The sequence below is a fragment of the Pempheris klunzingeri genome, chromosome 20, assembly GCF_042242105.1.
Source record: "Pempheris klunzingeri isolate RE-2024b chromosome 20, fPemKlu1.hap1, whole genome shotgun sequence".
Lineage (NCBI taxonomy): Eukaryota > Metazoa > Chordata > Actinopteri > Acropomatiformes > Pempheridae > Pempheris > Pempheris klunzingeri.
The window spans coordinates 18113685-18127884 of NC_092031.1; the positions used below are offsets into that span (position 1 = coordinate 18113685).

General features: G+C 42.9%; 1 protein-coding gene across 2 annotated transcripts in view; it reads right to left on the bottom strand.

Moving 5' to 3' along the window:
• The window catches only part of mprip (myosin phosphatase Rho interacting protein), a 37527-nt gene that overhangs the window by 6997 nt on the left and 16330 nt on the right, over positions 1 to 14200 (bottom strand). Inside the window, exons 8-16 of one of the 2 annotated variants that reach the window (XM_070851428.1) lie at positions 13370 to 13496; positions 12326 to 12430; positions 9304 to 9360; positions 8712 to 8780; positions 8520 to 8609; positions 7632 to 7741; positions 6950 to 7517; positions 6392 to 6529; positions 4751 to 4810 (exon numbers count right to left, since the gene is read on the bottom strand). In XM_070851428.1, coding sequence (XP_070707529.1) covers positions 4751 to 4810; positions 6392 to 6529; positions 6950 to 7517; positions 7632 to 7741; positions 8520 to 8609; positions 8712 to 8780; positions 9304 to 9360; positions 12326 to 12430; positions 13370 to 13496 — 1324 coding nt within the window. The remainder of the gene's footprint in view (positions 1 to 4750; positions 4811 to 6391; positions 6530 to 6949; positions 7518 to 7631; positions 7742 to 8519; positions 8610 to 8711; positions 8781 to 9303; positions 9361 to 12325; positions 12431 to 13369; positions 13497 to 14200) is intronic. The other variant, XM_070851430.1, reaches the window with a different exon arrangement.

The following is a 14200-nucleotide window of genomic DNA, read 5'->3' on the forward strand; positions in this document are numbered from 1 at the left end:
CCTGCTTCCGCCCTCTATTCACTGCCACTAATCTGAGGACTCAGCCGACGGCTGCACCCTGGCCTGCGTCGCTCTCTCTGCCTCGGTCCAGCTCCGGCCAAACAGGGGAAATGGAGGTCCAGTGTGTTTTCACAGGGATCAAACTCCCAGAGGGCTCAGACCCAGGAACCTACTGTGAGAGGCTGAAAAGTCTCCCCCACAGAGCAAATGTAAACTTCCTGCTCTGACATCAGACCAAGCACACGCTTTACTTAGAAGCATGTCAGGCTCTGCATCTTGTGTATTAATATATCCGGGGTCATGGTGGGGGCATGTACTCACTACCCAGACACTGCTCAGTGTTTGGTTACTTAAGACATGATGAGACTATGCCATTATAACCCTACAAGCACTTAACTGCAAATTTACATTAAAAGAAGTTCAATTAACAAATCTCAAATGTGCCTTTTATTCAAAGGATAAGACTGGTGATATTCTATTGTCAACAAATCCCATGAAAAGACCAAAACCAACAACGCTTCTAACAAGTATTGTCTGTGTGTATCAAAGCCTGATACATCTTATTCCTCTGAACCATGGAGCTCCCTTGTTGTCAAAAAAACTATTAAAAACACATCAGTGATGAGACTGTTGCACTGGCTAACATGTTCCTTCATTACCATGAACACACACACACACTGTAGTTTACTCAATCCCACATGCGTCATCCTGCCCAAACTCACTAGAGCACCAAATGTGGATTAATCCGTCGCCGAAAATAGTCCCATTTCTTCCTGTTTGAGTAATGTTTGAAAAAAAACTATGGCGACCAACTGAGCAGAGTAACATCTTTGATAGGAACCGAGAGAGTTGGGGCAGAAAGGAAGTCTGAGAAAGTAATGAGACTAACACACTGGAGGACTAACACATTGTTGCTTTTGGTCTTTTCGTGGGATTTGTTGACAGTAAGAAAAACATAAAACACAACCAGCTGTATCCTTTAAAAGGCACGTAATGAGCTAATAATATACAATTAAAAACTAGCTGGTGTCTAGCCATGCAGATGCAGATACAGTTCCATTTGCAGAGGTTTTGAGATATAAACCGCTGGAATTTCAACAGCAACGCACTATTCCAGAGACAATGTTGCTATGAACAAAGGAGCCGTGTTGTACTAAAAGTGCTGTACAGGTTTCGATTATCATGAATAACCATGACAGTGTTCGTGGAGAGAAACATTTCTGTTGAGCTTTTATTAAATATAATTTTCTGCGGAACGGAGCGGAGCCTCCAATGTTTTGGACAAACCTCCACAAATAAAACCAAAACTATCTGCTTGGCCATAAAAATGTGTCTTTTAGCATTTTAGTTAGTTGGGTGAACTGACTCTTGTGACAAGTCATTTTACAAAAAAATCTGACTCAAGGTCCGCTTACTAGCTTTTGCCATAGCTTTCAACCACGTTTCACTGCCTCCTCCTGCAAAGGAAGTATTGGCTTAGCTGTCATGGAGTTGTCCTGTATGGTAGGGGACTTCTTAGCAGCTGATCAAAGTTCAGTACTCGGCCACATCGTCACAACTGAGCCAACTGCTCCCTTTGCTGCTGTGGGCTGTCAGATGCAGTTGAGAGCTCTGGAAAAAGCTAGTAAGTAGACCTTAAGTGATAATTACTTAGTCAAAGAATTGAAATGTTATGTCATCAACTGTTGAGAAAGTAGAGATTTTAATTAAACTGTTAGCAGAGACAGCCAAAGGAAAAGAGATCAGACCCATACAAATGAGGCTCATAGTGGAAATAATCTTAAATGATATAGTTGGCCATTTTGATTCTGCATATTCAGTTCAAATGTGTTCAACGGGTCAATTCTTTGCCCTCATAGCTGAGTCAAAGGGTTAGATTAATAAGCACAATGAACTATGACCAGAGGAACTCATTTCAGGGACGAGGGGCTGATATGATGTGGTAGTGTGAAAGAATCTGTTCGTGGCTAATTTGGTGGCAAAATGGGTTCCTCAGTACACAACTACTGCAGCATCAATGATCACATGAACCTGAAAGGAGGTTAGTTTGCATGCAACACAGAGTGGTTTACAGAACAAAGAGCAATAGTAGGGTGAGCGAGGTTAGGAAGGGGAGCAGGGGTTGGGGAAGGAAGGGGGATCTGGGAATGCCACAAAGGAACACAAGGCATCACAGATGGACGACGGCAAGGACAAGGAGCGCTTCCACCTTCAGGTTTTCCAGGTCTTTCTCGTATTTCAGCCGCAGAGTCGTAATGTCTCCTTGCTCTTCGCGCCGTCTCATCTCTTGGGTCATGACTGAGACTTGGGCCACCAGCTCTTGAATGCGCTCCTTCAGGGTGGATGTTTGCGCCGAGGCGTCATGCGACTGTCTGTCCTCGTCTGCTGAGCTCTCATCTGGGTTTGCAGGACTCATCATGCTTCTCAGCTCTTCCATTTCCCGGTCAAACCTCTCCATGAGGTTTGTCCTCTCAGTCTCGTGCTTCCTCTTTAGGTTCTCCATGCAGTTTGTCAGGGAGTCGATCTCTTTGACATTTTCTTCTGAACGGAGACGCAGTGTCTCACTGGCTTTATCAATTTCCTGCCTCAATTTTTCAGCCTCCTGCTCGTAGCCATCTTTGACCTCTCGTAGTTCCTTCTTATGTCTGGCTATCATGTCATGAAGCTCAATGCATTTATCCACTGAGTCTATGGGCTCACCTTCGATCTGGATCAAAGTCTGCGGCCCTGTGACGGTTTTCAAAGAAGCCTCAGATAGTTGACTCTGAAGATCTGCAAGCTTGGACTCCAGATCTCTGATAGCTTCTCTCAATTTAGGACAATTTGGACAATCCAAGCTCCCAATGTGAACTTCTGTCTGCTTTTGCTTTAGTTCCTTTTCATGTAGAACTGTCAGCCTGGTGATCACATACGACATGCAGGCTTCTTTAAGGGTATCAGACAAATATTCGCAGGACTGTTTCTGTTCTCGACCAAAATCAAAGCTTGCTAGAGCCAAAGACAGAAGCTTGTCATCTTTGGTCAACTTCACACTGGATGCAATCTGCTTCAAAACATTTGACTTTGCCTCCAAAGTCTCTGTTAACTGTTGAAGAATCAGAGCATGTGTTTCATTATCAAGCAACCCGTACATGGCTGCAAAGTCGGGCTCCGTTAGTACCACCCTCTCTACTTCTCCTCGTGGATAAATCCCCCAGCTTAAGAGCATCAAGCGCTTCTGTGCTATCATCTGTTCTGCCACACTTCTACTTCTTTCATAGCTGTGGTCGACTTCCTCTGGTTTCCTTCTGAATGTGCCCAACAGCTGGCTCCAGAACTCTCCCTCTATGACCAACCTCATGTCTTTCTGACTCACACACAGAGGCTCCTCCTTCCAAGAACCAAATAAAGTGCTTTTTAAATCACTGAGCATTTTCTCTACATTAACATCTACCTTTGCTAACATTTCTAAAACCTGTTGAATCGCCACAGACTTCATCTCAATCTCTTCTACTACTTGCTTTATAAGTCCTTTATCATCAACCTGCTTCTCTCCCGACTCAACACACTCGCTAACTGTCTTTTCAGCTCTATCTGTCTTCATGTCTAACTTTTCTTGCAGCATTCTTATCTCATTTTCTGCTTCTCTTAGCTTCTCTCCATTGACTCTCTCAGATTCCTCATTTAGTGTGATTAGTTCACTGTTCCTGGCTTCAAGTTGCAAACGCCGCTGCTCTGTAGACTGAAACTTTGCCTCGGTCTCAAATAACTTTGCTTGTGAGGCTTCGAGTAGCTCTTTCTCCGGCTGTAACTCTTCGTCCTCATAATCTGCTCGGAAGCCAAGACCTTTCAGTGTGGCCTCTTTCAACTGTAGCTTCTTCTCAGTGTCTTTCAGGGTGCTGCCAAGCTCCTCCAAAGTAACCAGAGCTTCATGAAGCCTCAAGGATTTCTCATTCAGCTCCCTCTCATAATACTCTCTGTCTATAGCATTCGCCTGGTTTTCAGACAGTTCAGCCTTCAGTCTTTTCAGCTCTTCCATGACCAGATGATGCTGCTTGCTGCCCTGCTGGCTGACCAGCTCGGCTTTCAGTCTATCTATTTCTCTGTCAGCCTCAGTCAGCTGGTTTATTATCTCCTGACATCTTTGTTTCATTGCCCCGTTTTCACTTGTCAAAAGCTCAACTCTCTGAGAGAGAACCCCAACAGTCATTTCGTTTGTCTCTGAATGGTTTTCAATATCTGAAAGGGGGCCGTAGGGGCTTTTTAGGCTTTCAAAACTTTGCTTCTGAACCTTCCCCACCAAATCCTCCATAGTTAGCAGACGACCTTCGTATTCACGAATGCTTTCTCCTGCCCTGGCCAAACTATTTTTTAATGTTTCATTTTCTATCTCCTGCTGGTACTTCCAGGTCTCCAAGAGTTTCTGAAGGTGACGATTCTCTGCCGTCTCTTGATTACAACTATGGGATCTCAACAATTTTGCCAGCTCCTTTAGGGTTAGAGGTTTATCAGTTATCAAGTCTTCTAGTTCTTGGATTGCCTCCATGCTGTCTTGGAGCGACAAGCTAACTATTTTTTGGACAGGCTCAGGGACAGGATCTTCCAGAATGGATGGTTTTAGGGGTTCAGAAAAGTAAGGTTCCTTGATGGGGAGGTGAGAAAGCGAGAGGCCAAGCTGTGCCTGCATATTGCGCTTTTTCAGCTCTTGCAGCTTCAGGAGCTCTTTGGTCTCCTGGTACTTCTTTGTTAAACTCTGTGCTTGAGAACTAACCAGTTCGGGCCTCTTCGTCTGGGGCGTCACATCAGCCTCCAGACCCATAGGGTTCTCCAGCTTGGAAAAGGGGACCAGACATTTGGTTAACACACAGCAGGGGAGACACAAAGCTTGCTAAAATTTCAGCGTTAAATATCAATCATTTCCTTCTAATTTCTACTAAAAAGTGAAATTACAATTAGCTTTCCCACAAGATAATCCCAAATTATGAATATTAACAGTGATTCAAAACAAATTCAAATTTTCCTTAGGTTTCAGTGGTGTAAAATTCAAAGCAAAGGACAGAGATTAAATGGCCAAGGTTAGTTAATCACAACAGAGCATGCACATTAAATGGTTAAAAGTTACTTCATGTGGTAAGTAATGCAATATTAGTTCCAGCTAGATGGTTTACTCAAGGATGGAAGGCGTACCAGGTCCTACAAACACATTTCTGAGGTTCTCTGGTCCAAGCTCATGTCTTGCACCAAAGCAATTCTGTTCTGAGTGGAGATAATGAATAGTATTATCTAACTAAACTCTAATGTTCATATATATTTTCAAACTCTCTCCATAATTCATTGCAAGTCACTAAGTGTCCTATTCCTAAAACAAAAAGCGATACACAAAAGAATCGCACACACTACCATCTACAGATCACAGCATTGCCTCACTTTAACTCAGCCATAAACAAAGTGAATCATCTCTAAAAGTAATCAAAGAATCCATTCATACATCAACACACAAGCACAGAAATTCATCCAGCACACAGCTAGATACAGCGTTAACAGAATAATAACAAATGGATGGTCTGTTCAGCAGTTAATAGAAAATGAGAATCTGACATCCATGCAAATAATTAGAAAACAAGCCAAAAGGTTATTTTTCATACATGTTGAGCCAAACATTTCAGCGGGTACAGCTATTGTGCTAGTGGCTGTGGAGGATAATATCACTCTAAATTTAAATTTACAAAATAAAAAATCAACTATTTTAGTCAAATACCAGAGACAATCAGGCTGCAATTAGATATTACCAAGAACACCTGAAATTGATATAATCTGTATCAACAGTAATTTAAAAAAAGAATAGATGTAAAAAAAGAGAAAAATTCAATGGAAAATGAAAACTAACTAAATCAATTAAAAGTAATTAAAAAAGCAACAAACTGCAACTGAGACACTATTCTTTAAAAAAATAATTAATTTACAATTTTATCTCTTTTTAATTTAGAGCAAAATAATCCTCAAAAAGTCACATCAGCAACCACTACACTTGAGTTCCTTGGTCCAATACAACGCGATACTGAAGTCACTGCGGGCATGAGTTCAGATTCAGTTCAGATCTATAACAGAGGGACAGGAGATTAACTAGTAGAAGCTGATGTCGTAATAAGATCTCAATGGGTTTTTTTTTTTTTACATGCAATGAACTCATGCAAAGGCACATGTCCGTAGCCATTTTGTTGCTTCGATGTCAGTTTGTTTGATATTTTTTTACAATAAAGTATGACATGCAAAGAATGTTACAAAATGGAGGAGGAAACACAGCTCGACTGATAACATACGCATGAAATCTACGACAGGATTCTCCATTACAGCAGAGTAACATACAGTGCAATGCAGCTGCACGCTGAGCACACCGAGACTGATAACTCACCGGAGAGATATAGCCAGTCCGGACGTCCTGTTCTCTTTCTAGAGCCGTCCTCAGCTGGAGCTCCAGCTCCTGCTTGTGCTTGTTGGAGTCAAGGAGCTGCTGGTGGCAGCTCTCCAACTGTGCCTTCAGGTCCTCTATCTGTAGGGTGGCAGGGGCAACATTTGAAATAAAACTAAAAGAACGACTATTTAAATGGTGTGTTTAGAAAAAAATTATTAAATGGTCTATGTTTGGGCGCTGGTGTGTTTAAAGCCCAAACTATCAACAGTTTTGATATCAAAATCACATTCATTTCCAAATTGCAGGAGCTGAGATTTTAATCAGGCTGTGACTTATATAATGAACAGGACCGTAATCTTCAATTGACTGTTAAAATTCTGCTTGAATATTACTGAGCAAGTTACTTACTCAGTAACTAAGTATTAGGGAGTAACGTAAGCTATACCACAAGTGTAATAGCTTAGTAAATGAGAGCTAAATTGTGTGTGTTTTTTGGATGGATTGATAGAATAGGATAAAGACTTTTCATTTTTCATTACACATAATAAGTGAACATACCCCTTGCTTGTAACTGTCCAGTAGCTGCTCCAACTCTGAGGTCTCTCTGGATTGCACTGTGGTGGGCAGAGGCACCCTCCTCTCATCCCGTATAGGCGTGTTCTCCACCTTTTGCCAGTGTTGCTCAATCACCTCCTCCACCCTCTGTTGCCTCTCCAAAGTCATGGGACCTAATGAATCTGTTTGTATGACCCCCTCTTCACTCTCATAGTCTGTCCTCCCTCCTTCTTTGACGGAGGTATGCTCCGCAGATGAGCTGGTCACAGACTCATACCTCTTCCGCCTCTCCTCTCTTCTCCGACTGCGCTCCAGCTCTCCCAGGTCTGCGTGGAGGCTCTCGGCCTCCTGCGCCCGCTTCTGTGCCAGAGCTTGAGCAATGGGCCTGAACTCTGCCCAGTCGAAGGTCTTAGAGCGGCCCTCTCTTCTGCGTTCACGTGCACGGCTTTTAGTGACACCCGGAGCGGACTCCCTCTCCACAGAAGAGGCCTCAGAGGAGGGAGAGTCCTGAGTGACGTCTGGCCTAACCAGACCCTCCAAAGGAGAGAAGGAGCCATGATCCTCAGTTGAGCTGAAAGGCAGTGAATGGGCAGGTGAGTAAGACTTCGCTTCAAAACGCTCTTTAATCCATGTCACAACAGATGCTCTCAGCATCACAGAATCCTAACGCCATGATTGTACTGACCTTGCCACATCAGGGGCTGTGGAGGGTCTGACATTCTTCATGACAGCCTGGATCCAGTTTCTGCGTATACCTGCTGTCATGGCCGACAGAGTGTGCAGTCCCTCCTGGGTCTGAACAAAGAAAAGCACCATGAAATATATGCTGTGACCAAATCTAATGCTCTTGTTTACAGCTTTGTTTGACATTCCAGCCCACACAACACAATTCCACTGATTTTGTGTCTTCACCTGTCCTACAGGGAAAACCTTACTAATGAGATGCATACCAGTAATCAGTGTCAGTAATAACGTAGTAAAATGACTCTCTCCTCTGCTGCATTGAAACACAACACTTTGATGTTTCTAGATCATTTGGCTTAATGATTGTGTTTGATCATTAAACCATGGATTCACATACATGTGTGCCATGTATGTGTATCCATGGCAACGCCAGTGAATGTGGTCACGTTCAGTCTAGTTCACAGTCATGTAAGAGGACTTGCTTAATGTCTATCTATTCATTTGGTGTTTATTCTTAATGTTATTCTTCTGCAGTTTATTTTTTTGACCCCCTGCTCATGCCTGCAGCAAAGTTTTAATCGCTGTGGGAGCCCAGTCCCCACACAGCCATTAACTGTACTGAGACATTATACACATTTATACATCACAGTGATGTAGTTTATCTAGACGTTTTGGGTGTATTGGGCCATTGTAGAATGGCCATATGGAAACAGATGTTTAAATGATATCTGAATCAATCTGGTGATTATTTGTTAGGCATTTAATTGAACTGTTGTATTAAGTCACAGTACAATAAATAAAGATATTTACTTTTCTACAAACACTGGACCTATCCTGTTTTAGAAGATAGAAATGGCCTGAATAAATGAAAAACATTTTATCCACTTACATGTATTTGGAAGCCGTAGTTGCGCTGAGCCTGGTACTCGGTAACATTATAGCAGGTCGACAGGTCAATCTCACCATCCAGGTCAGAGGCCTGAGGCAACACAAAGATGAGGCACAGCAAACATGACATAATACACATCAGGTGAGGACATACAAAATAGGCAACAGGTATTAACAGAACTAGCAAGCTCACCTCCTCTGCAATTGAATCCTTGTAGTATCTCAGGCTGTGGTCTGTCAAAACAAACCAGTATTTCTTCCACTACATGGGCAGAAAAAAAGACAAAGTTCTGCTAGTAAGAGCAGCCACTCACATCCACAGAGCATGTAGGTGGGAGAAAATATAAAGAGGAAGAAGTGGTCAGTCAATAAAAGCTGCTGTGTGGTGGCACAGAGTTTGCCTCTCCTTATATCATATAAAGATGTATTTTGAAGCCTTCAGGCTCCACCCTCGTCTTTTAAGTCCATTGAAGATACAACATCAAAGTATGACCGCACCTCTGTAAAGGCCATAGAATGCTACAGATATTCAAGAGTGCTTCTGGTGAACAGTTCAGATGCTGTTTGAACTAGCTTTTGACTCGCTTTTTCATAAGGAAACCCTCAGTGTGAAACTGCACCACAGAAATGCCAACATTATATCTATATTTACCGCACTGTGGCAACCTGGATTTAGATACGTTCTTTTGACTTAGGCTTTATTTGATTTTTTACTAGATTTGGCACTTTTATATTTTGTCTTTGATGAGTATTTCTTACAAAGTTTTGATTAACAGTTCATGTACCTGGCCTTGCTCATCCAGCTTCACCATCCAACCTTTCTTGAAGTTCAGTAAATCCGGCTGGGGAAAAACATGACAAAAGAAAAGCTATTGAGAACACATCTGTCGGAAATAATACTAAATACCTTTTGGTGTCAAAACGTTCAACATGCAAGATGACTTCACAAGCAGTCGGCAACAAATACAAATAACAACCATGTCCATTTTTCTTTTTTAAGAGCAACAAGATAGGGATGCACCAATACCAATTCTAGTATTCAATACTGTGCTCATGTACTCATACTCAAACTCGTAAAAGCACTCTCATACAAACACACCTGATACCACCCTCAGCTTAGCGTCAATCAGAAAGTGTGCATGGTAGTGATGCATGGGTCGACGCCCCCGCTGGTCAGAAGGGTTCAGGTAAGCTTACTAGGAAATATCACAGGTTGAGGAGGGCCAGTCAAAACCCATCCAGGCAGTGTTTTGCAAGTGCAATGGTCCACCTTCCACCTTTTCTTCCCCTCCGTCTGCCACTCTTCTTCTCTCAAACACAAACACACATACACCAACATGCACACAAGCACAGTAGAGCGCCACAGTGCTCAGTCTGTGTTTTATCTCTAACCTTGTCTCAGTCATCAGTCCTGACAATTGTGCTACTGTACTGCATACAGTTGGCAATTTGGGGGCTGGATTCCAGTGGTTGTTTTTGTTGCGTGTCGGGCAGCGCGGAGTGGCTCTCATAACAGGTCGGATGACTGACTTGCTCATCAGACGATGAGCAACCTTCTTTCTTTTCATTCCTTTTATGTAATTACTTCAACCAAGCAGGGTATGATTTAAAATATAAAGGAACAAAATACACTCTTTACCAATAATTACTTTTCTAGTCATTGTTCCTGTGATATCTAGTGGCACTCTGAGCCTCAGTAGCAGCTACTGACATCTCAGTGGCTGCAGATTGACGACTGACCCTGACATATGTATAATGGCATTATAATGGAACAGTAATGGAATGGTATACTGTAATGGTAAGTCCTTGTGTCGGTGCGTGGTATTGACAAGCACCCAAATGTGAGTACTGGAAAAGTGGTATCAGTGCATCCCTACTACAGTAGATAACCACCACTTACCTTGAACTCTGACAAAGCAGACACATTCACTCAAAAAGTAGCCAGAAACAACTTCTAAATGACACAATGTGTCAATTCAAGTATAAAATCATATTGTTCAAAAATGAAGAGCAGCAAAAACACATGCTCGCTCAGTCAGCTGGGGGTAGAAGTTGACCCTACCAATGGATGACATAAATTTAAACCCGATGATGTGATATTGTCTAAATGTGGACCACTGGCCAGGGGTAACTTCTTGCCCAGTTTGTTGCCAGTCTGTTACTCCAGCTGAGGATGCAGAACCAAGTGCCCAACACTGCTGTACTACTGTGATTCCACACAGTGGAAGAAACACACACATGTGCATGGTGACCTAAGGAGCAGTGCTAAGTTGTGACTCACACACACACACAGACAGACACACATCCGTCTCACAGAAATATATTGACACACATGGAACAGAATGGGTGCAATGAATACACACAGCGGGCAAAATCTGCACACAGAGGGAGCAGAATGAGGAGTATAACCTGTAGAAGAGAGGGGGAGGAGGGGGCTGCACTGCCCCCTGCAGCATGGAGGTTTGGCCTACAACATCCACACCCTCACACCACCACACCACGGCCAAAGAAACATTAGGAAAAAGGCAATTTACCTACAATAGAAATCACAAACTGATATCACATTCTCACTCAATTTGAAATGGGATGATGGACAGCCGTCAAAGAATGTGGAGAAATAACCTTTTGTAGCAAAGCTGTCATGCTGTTACAGGACGACCACAAGGACCTTTCTCAATTTTTAATTCTCATAACTCTGTTACCTAACCGAATCTAGCCTCTGAGCCCCGACAACCAGCCAGCGACCTCGCTCCACACAGCTGAAGACCTGGCACTGACGCTGAGCCTCGATCCTGCAGCTTAGCAGAACAGGAGAGGCTTTGTCTGGGGCACCAGAGACGCACTGAAACACACCGGCCTTCAGTGGGAATTTCAATATTCAACTGTTGATTAAAGTCAAAGCAATCAGGACTCATTTGAACCCAAACCGTATCATCTTGCTATGTTTAACAATCTCCTCTTCAAGTGTGTTGGTTAACAGCGCAGATTATCTGCATTTCAGCTTTATCAATTTTAATAACCAAAGTTCTTTTTCAAGCAAAATGCCGAACCTTCCCTAATTCTAGTTTCTCAAATGCGAAACGAGTTTTTACTTTTTATTTAGTTGAGCTAAACAATTTATTCTGACTTTTTTCTTTAGACAAATTGATTAAATCACTCAATTAATCAAGAAAATAACTGGAAGATAATAAAATGAAAAGAATTGTTTGTTGCGTGTGAAGGCTTTCTAAGCCGTTTTAGCTCTGGATTACTAACAGACTCCGTGGTTCAGTCTAAACTGTTCAGGAAACAGGAAATACGCTCTGATACTAACCCACTGTACAATATCTACTTCGAGTGATTGAGATATATGTGGAAGTGAACTAAGAGCTACAGGGAGAGTGTGTATTGGTCTTTGTCAAGTGACCAGGAACATGTTTAAGTAAACAACCGTGTGCCAGCACTTTAGCCATAGCAAATGTACATAAGTCAGTGATAATGATGACGGCAGTGCATCTTTTACATATGAGGTAGAAGACCCTAACCCCCCTGCCCCCTTCACACACACAATGAGGGCTGATTCTGGGCTATCTTTACATTACTGGCTACATTGTGTGTAACGGAAGTTTAACTTGTCCAAAGCAGCTTCCATGTGTCCTGTCATTTAGAAACAAGATCCATAACATATCCTTCTGAGATAAGGCAAGTTATTTCCTCTATTAAAACATGTGGATGACTTGTGCTTACATCAGCTTTGACGGACACAAACGAACCCTGGACTTCAATGAGGCTGCTTTACAAAAGCAAAAAAAAGAAGTAAATACTAACCGTCATGACAGACTCAGTGGTCCTCCTGTCCAGGGACTTGGCTCTCCTCAGAGGGGGCAGGGTGGAGGGAAAATCCAGACCCTGACCCACGTCATGCCTCTGCTCCTAAACAACACACATTTACACACGTTTTTTACATGCAGATAGCTTCTGTGTACGAGCGGTACGAGGCACACAAGTGGTCTTAGCATCTTTATCTGTAAGTGTACGTGATCATCAGCAATATTAGTCATGTTATTATTATTCATATATTAACTATTGTCAGGTTTTTCCACTGTTACCATATTGCTCACTCCTATTGTCCACTCACCCACTCACTCACTCACTCACTCTGGGATTCTTCAATCCTTAATTTTGAATTCCTGAACCGTTATGGAAAGCGTCTTGAGATAACACTGTTATGACTTGGCGCTATGTAAATAAGGATTGAGCGATGGATTGATTGATTGATCAGCACATGACTAAACATCAAGGGCTAGGATGACGCACCCAAGTGCTTAACGGAGTCTGACTGGGACTCAGTGTGTTGGGACTCTGTATCAGTGTTGGGTTTGGAGCGGTTCTAACTGAGCACAGAGCACCAGGGTGGGAAAGGGAAGCATAATCACCAGGGAAATCCCACCACAGAATGGAAACTGGAAATGAATACAGCACACACTGCTGACCCCTGACCTACAACCAAAACAAAGACAGGACAGAGAGAGCGAGAGATGGAGGGAAGAGGGCGAGGGTGAGGGGAAAAGATAGAAGAGAGAGAGTGTGTGTGTGTGTGTGTGTGTGTGTGTGTGGAGGGGGGGCTGGTAGGACAGGAAAACCCCACACTCGCGGGTCCAATGCTGGGCTCACATCTGTTCTGCCATGTGATGTTGTTAAAAATCTCTGTTTACAAGTCTTACCGTATCTATTGTAAACTGCTACACAATGTTGGCACTGTTGGATCAAATATGCAAAACACACACACACACACACACACACACACACGCACGCACACACACACACACGCACGCACACACACACGCACGCACGCACGCACAGCCGTTTTACCTCCCTGTGGAAGCGTCTGTGCTCACTGCGGCCCTGTCTGGCTCCACTCCTCCCCGACTCTTCCACCTCCATTTTCTCTGGATTCTCCAGCTCCAAGGCCTCCAGCTTCTCAATAACACCGGAGCGACTGCAAATCAGCACACACACAAACACACAGTAAAGTTAAAAATAATAATCATTTAATATTTCCTATTTAATGTTATTCACCATCAATGTTTCCATGCACCAATTCTTTGCATGACACTGAAAGGCACTAAGGATTATTGGGCATGGCGCAGACAAAATATCTTAAGCCCCTTTTTAAACGGAGTGGTTCCAGGACATAAGCCAGTAAAGTCTCTTTTAACTCTCCTCTCAAATCTGAAGAATCGGGAAGACTAAATAAAATCAGACTCAAAATGGATTTAAAAACCATTTTGCTGCTGACATGAGACTATTGCTGCTCTCTCTCACTGCTGCAGAAATGTAGTCCCATCAAAATGTCAGCTGTGCTTAAAGACATTAACATTAAGTAGGATACCCTGTGGGAACCAAAACATGTTGTGCTAGTGGATAAATGTTGCACTTCATTTAGTGAATTAGCCAAATGCCTACAATGTGAATGTAGAGAGGCAAAGGGGAAAAGAAGGCACCAATATTCTGAAAAACAGAACAAATCACTGCTTCATCAAGTTGTTGACAGTTAAATCATAGAGAGCGGTGCGATGTTAACAGATGTATCTGTGGGGTTCAAACGGCCTACGCTCACTGGTGTCCATCTGTGACCTTCCTCAAACTGTGACACAGAGCACCGCCGGCTCTGACAGGTTCCCACACAGGCCCTTTGTTAAA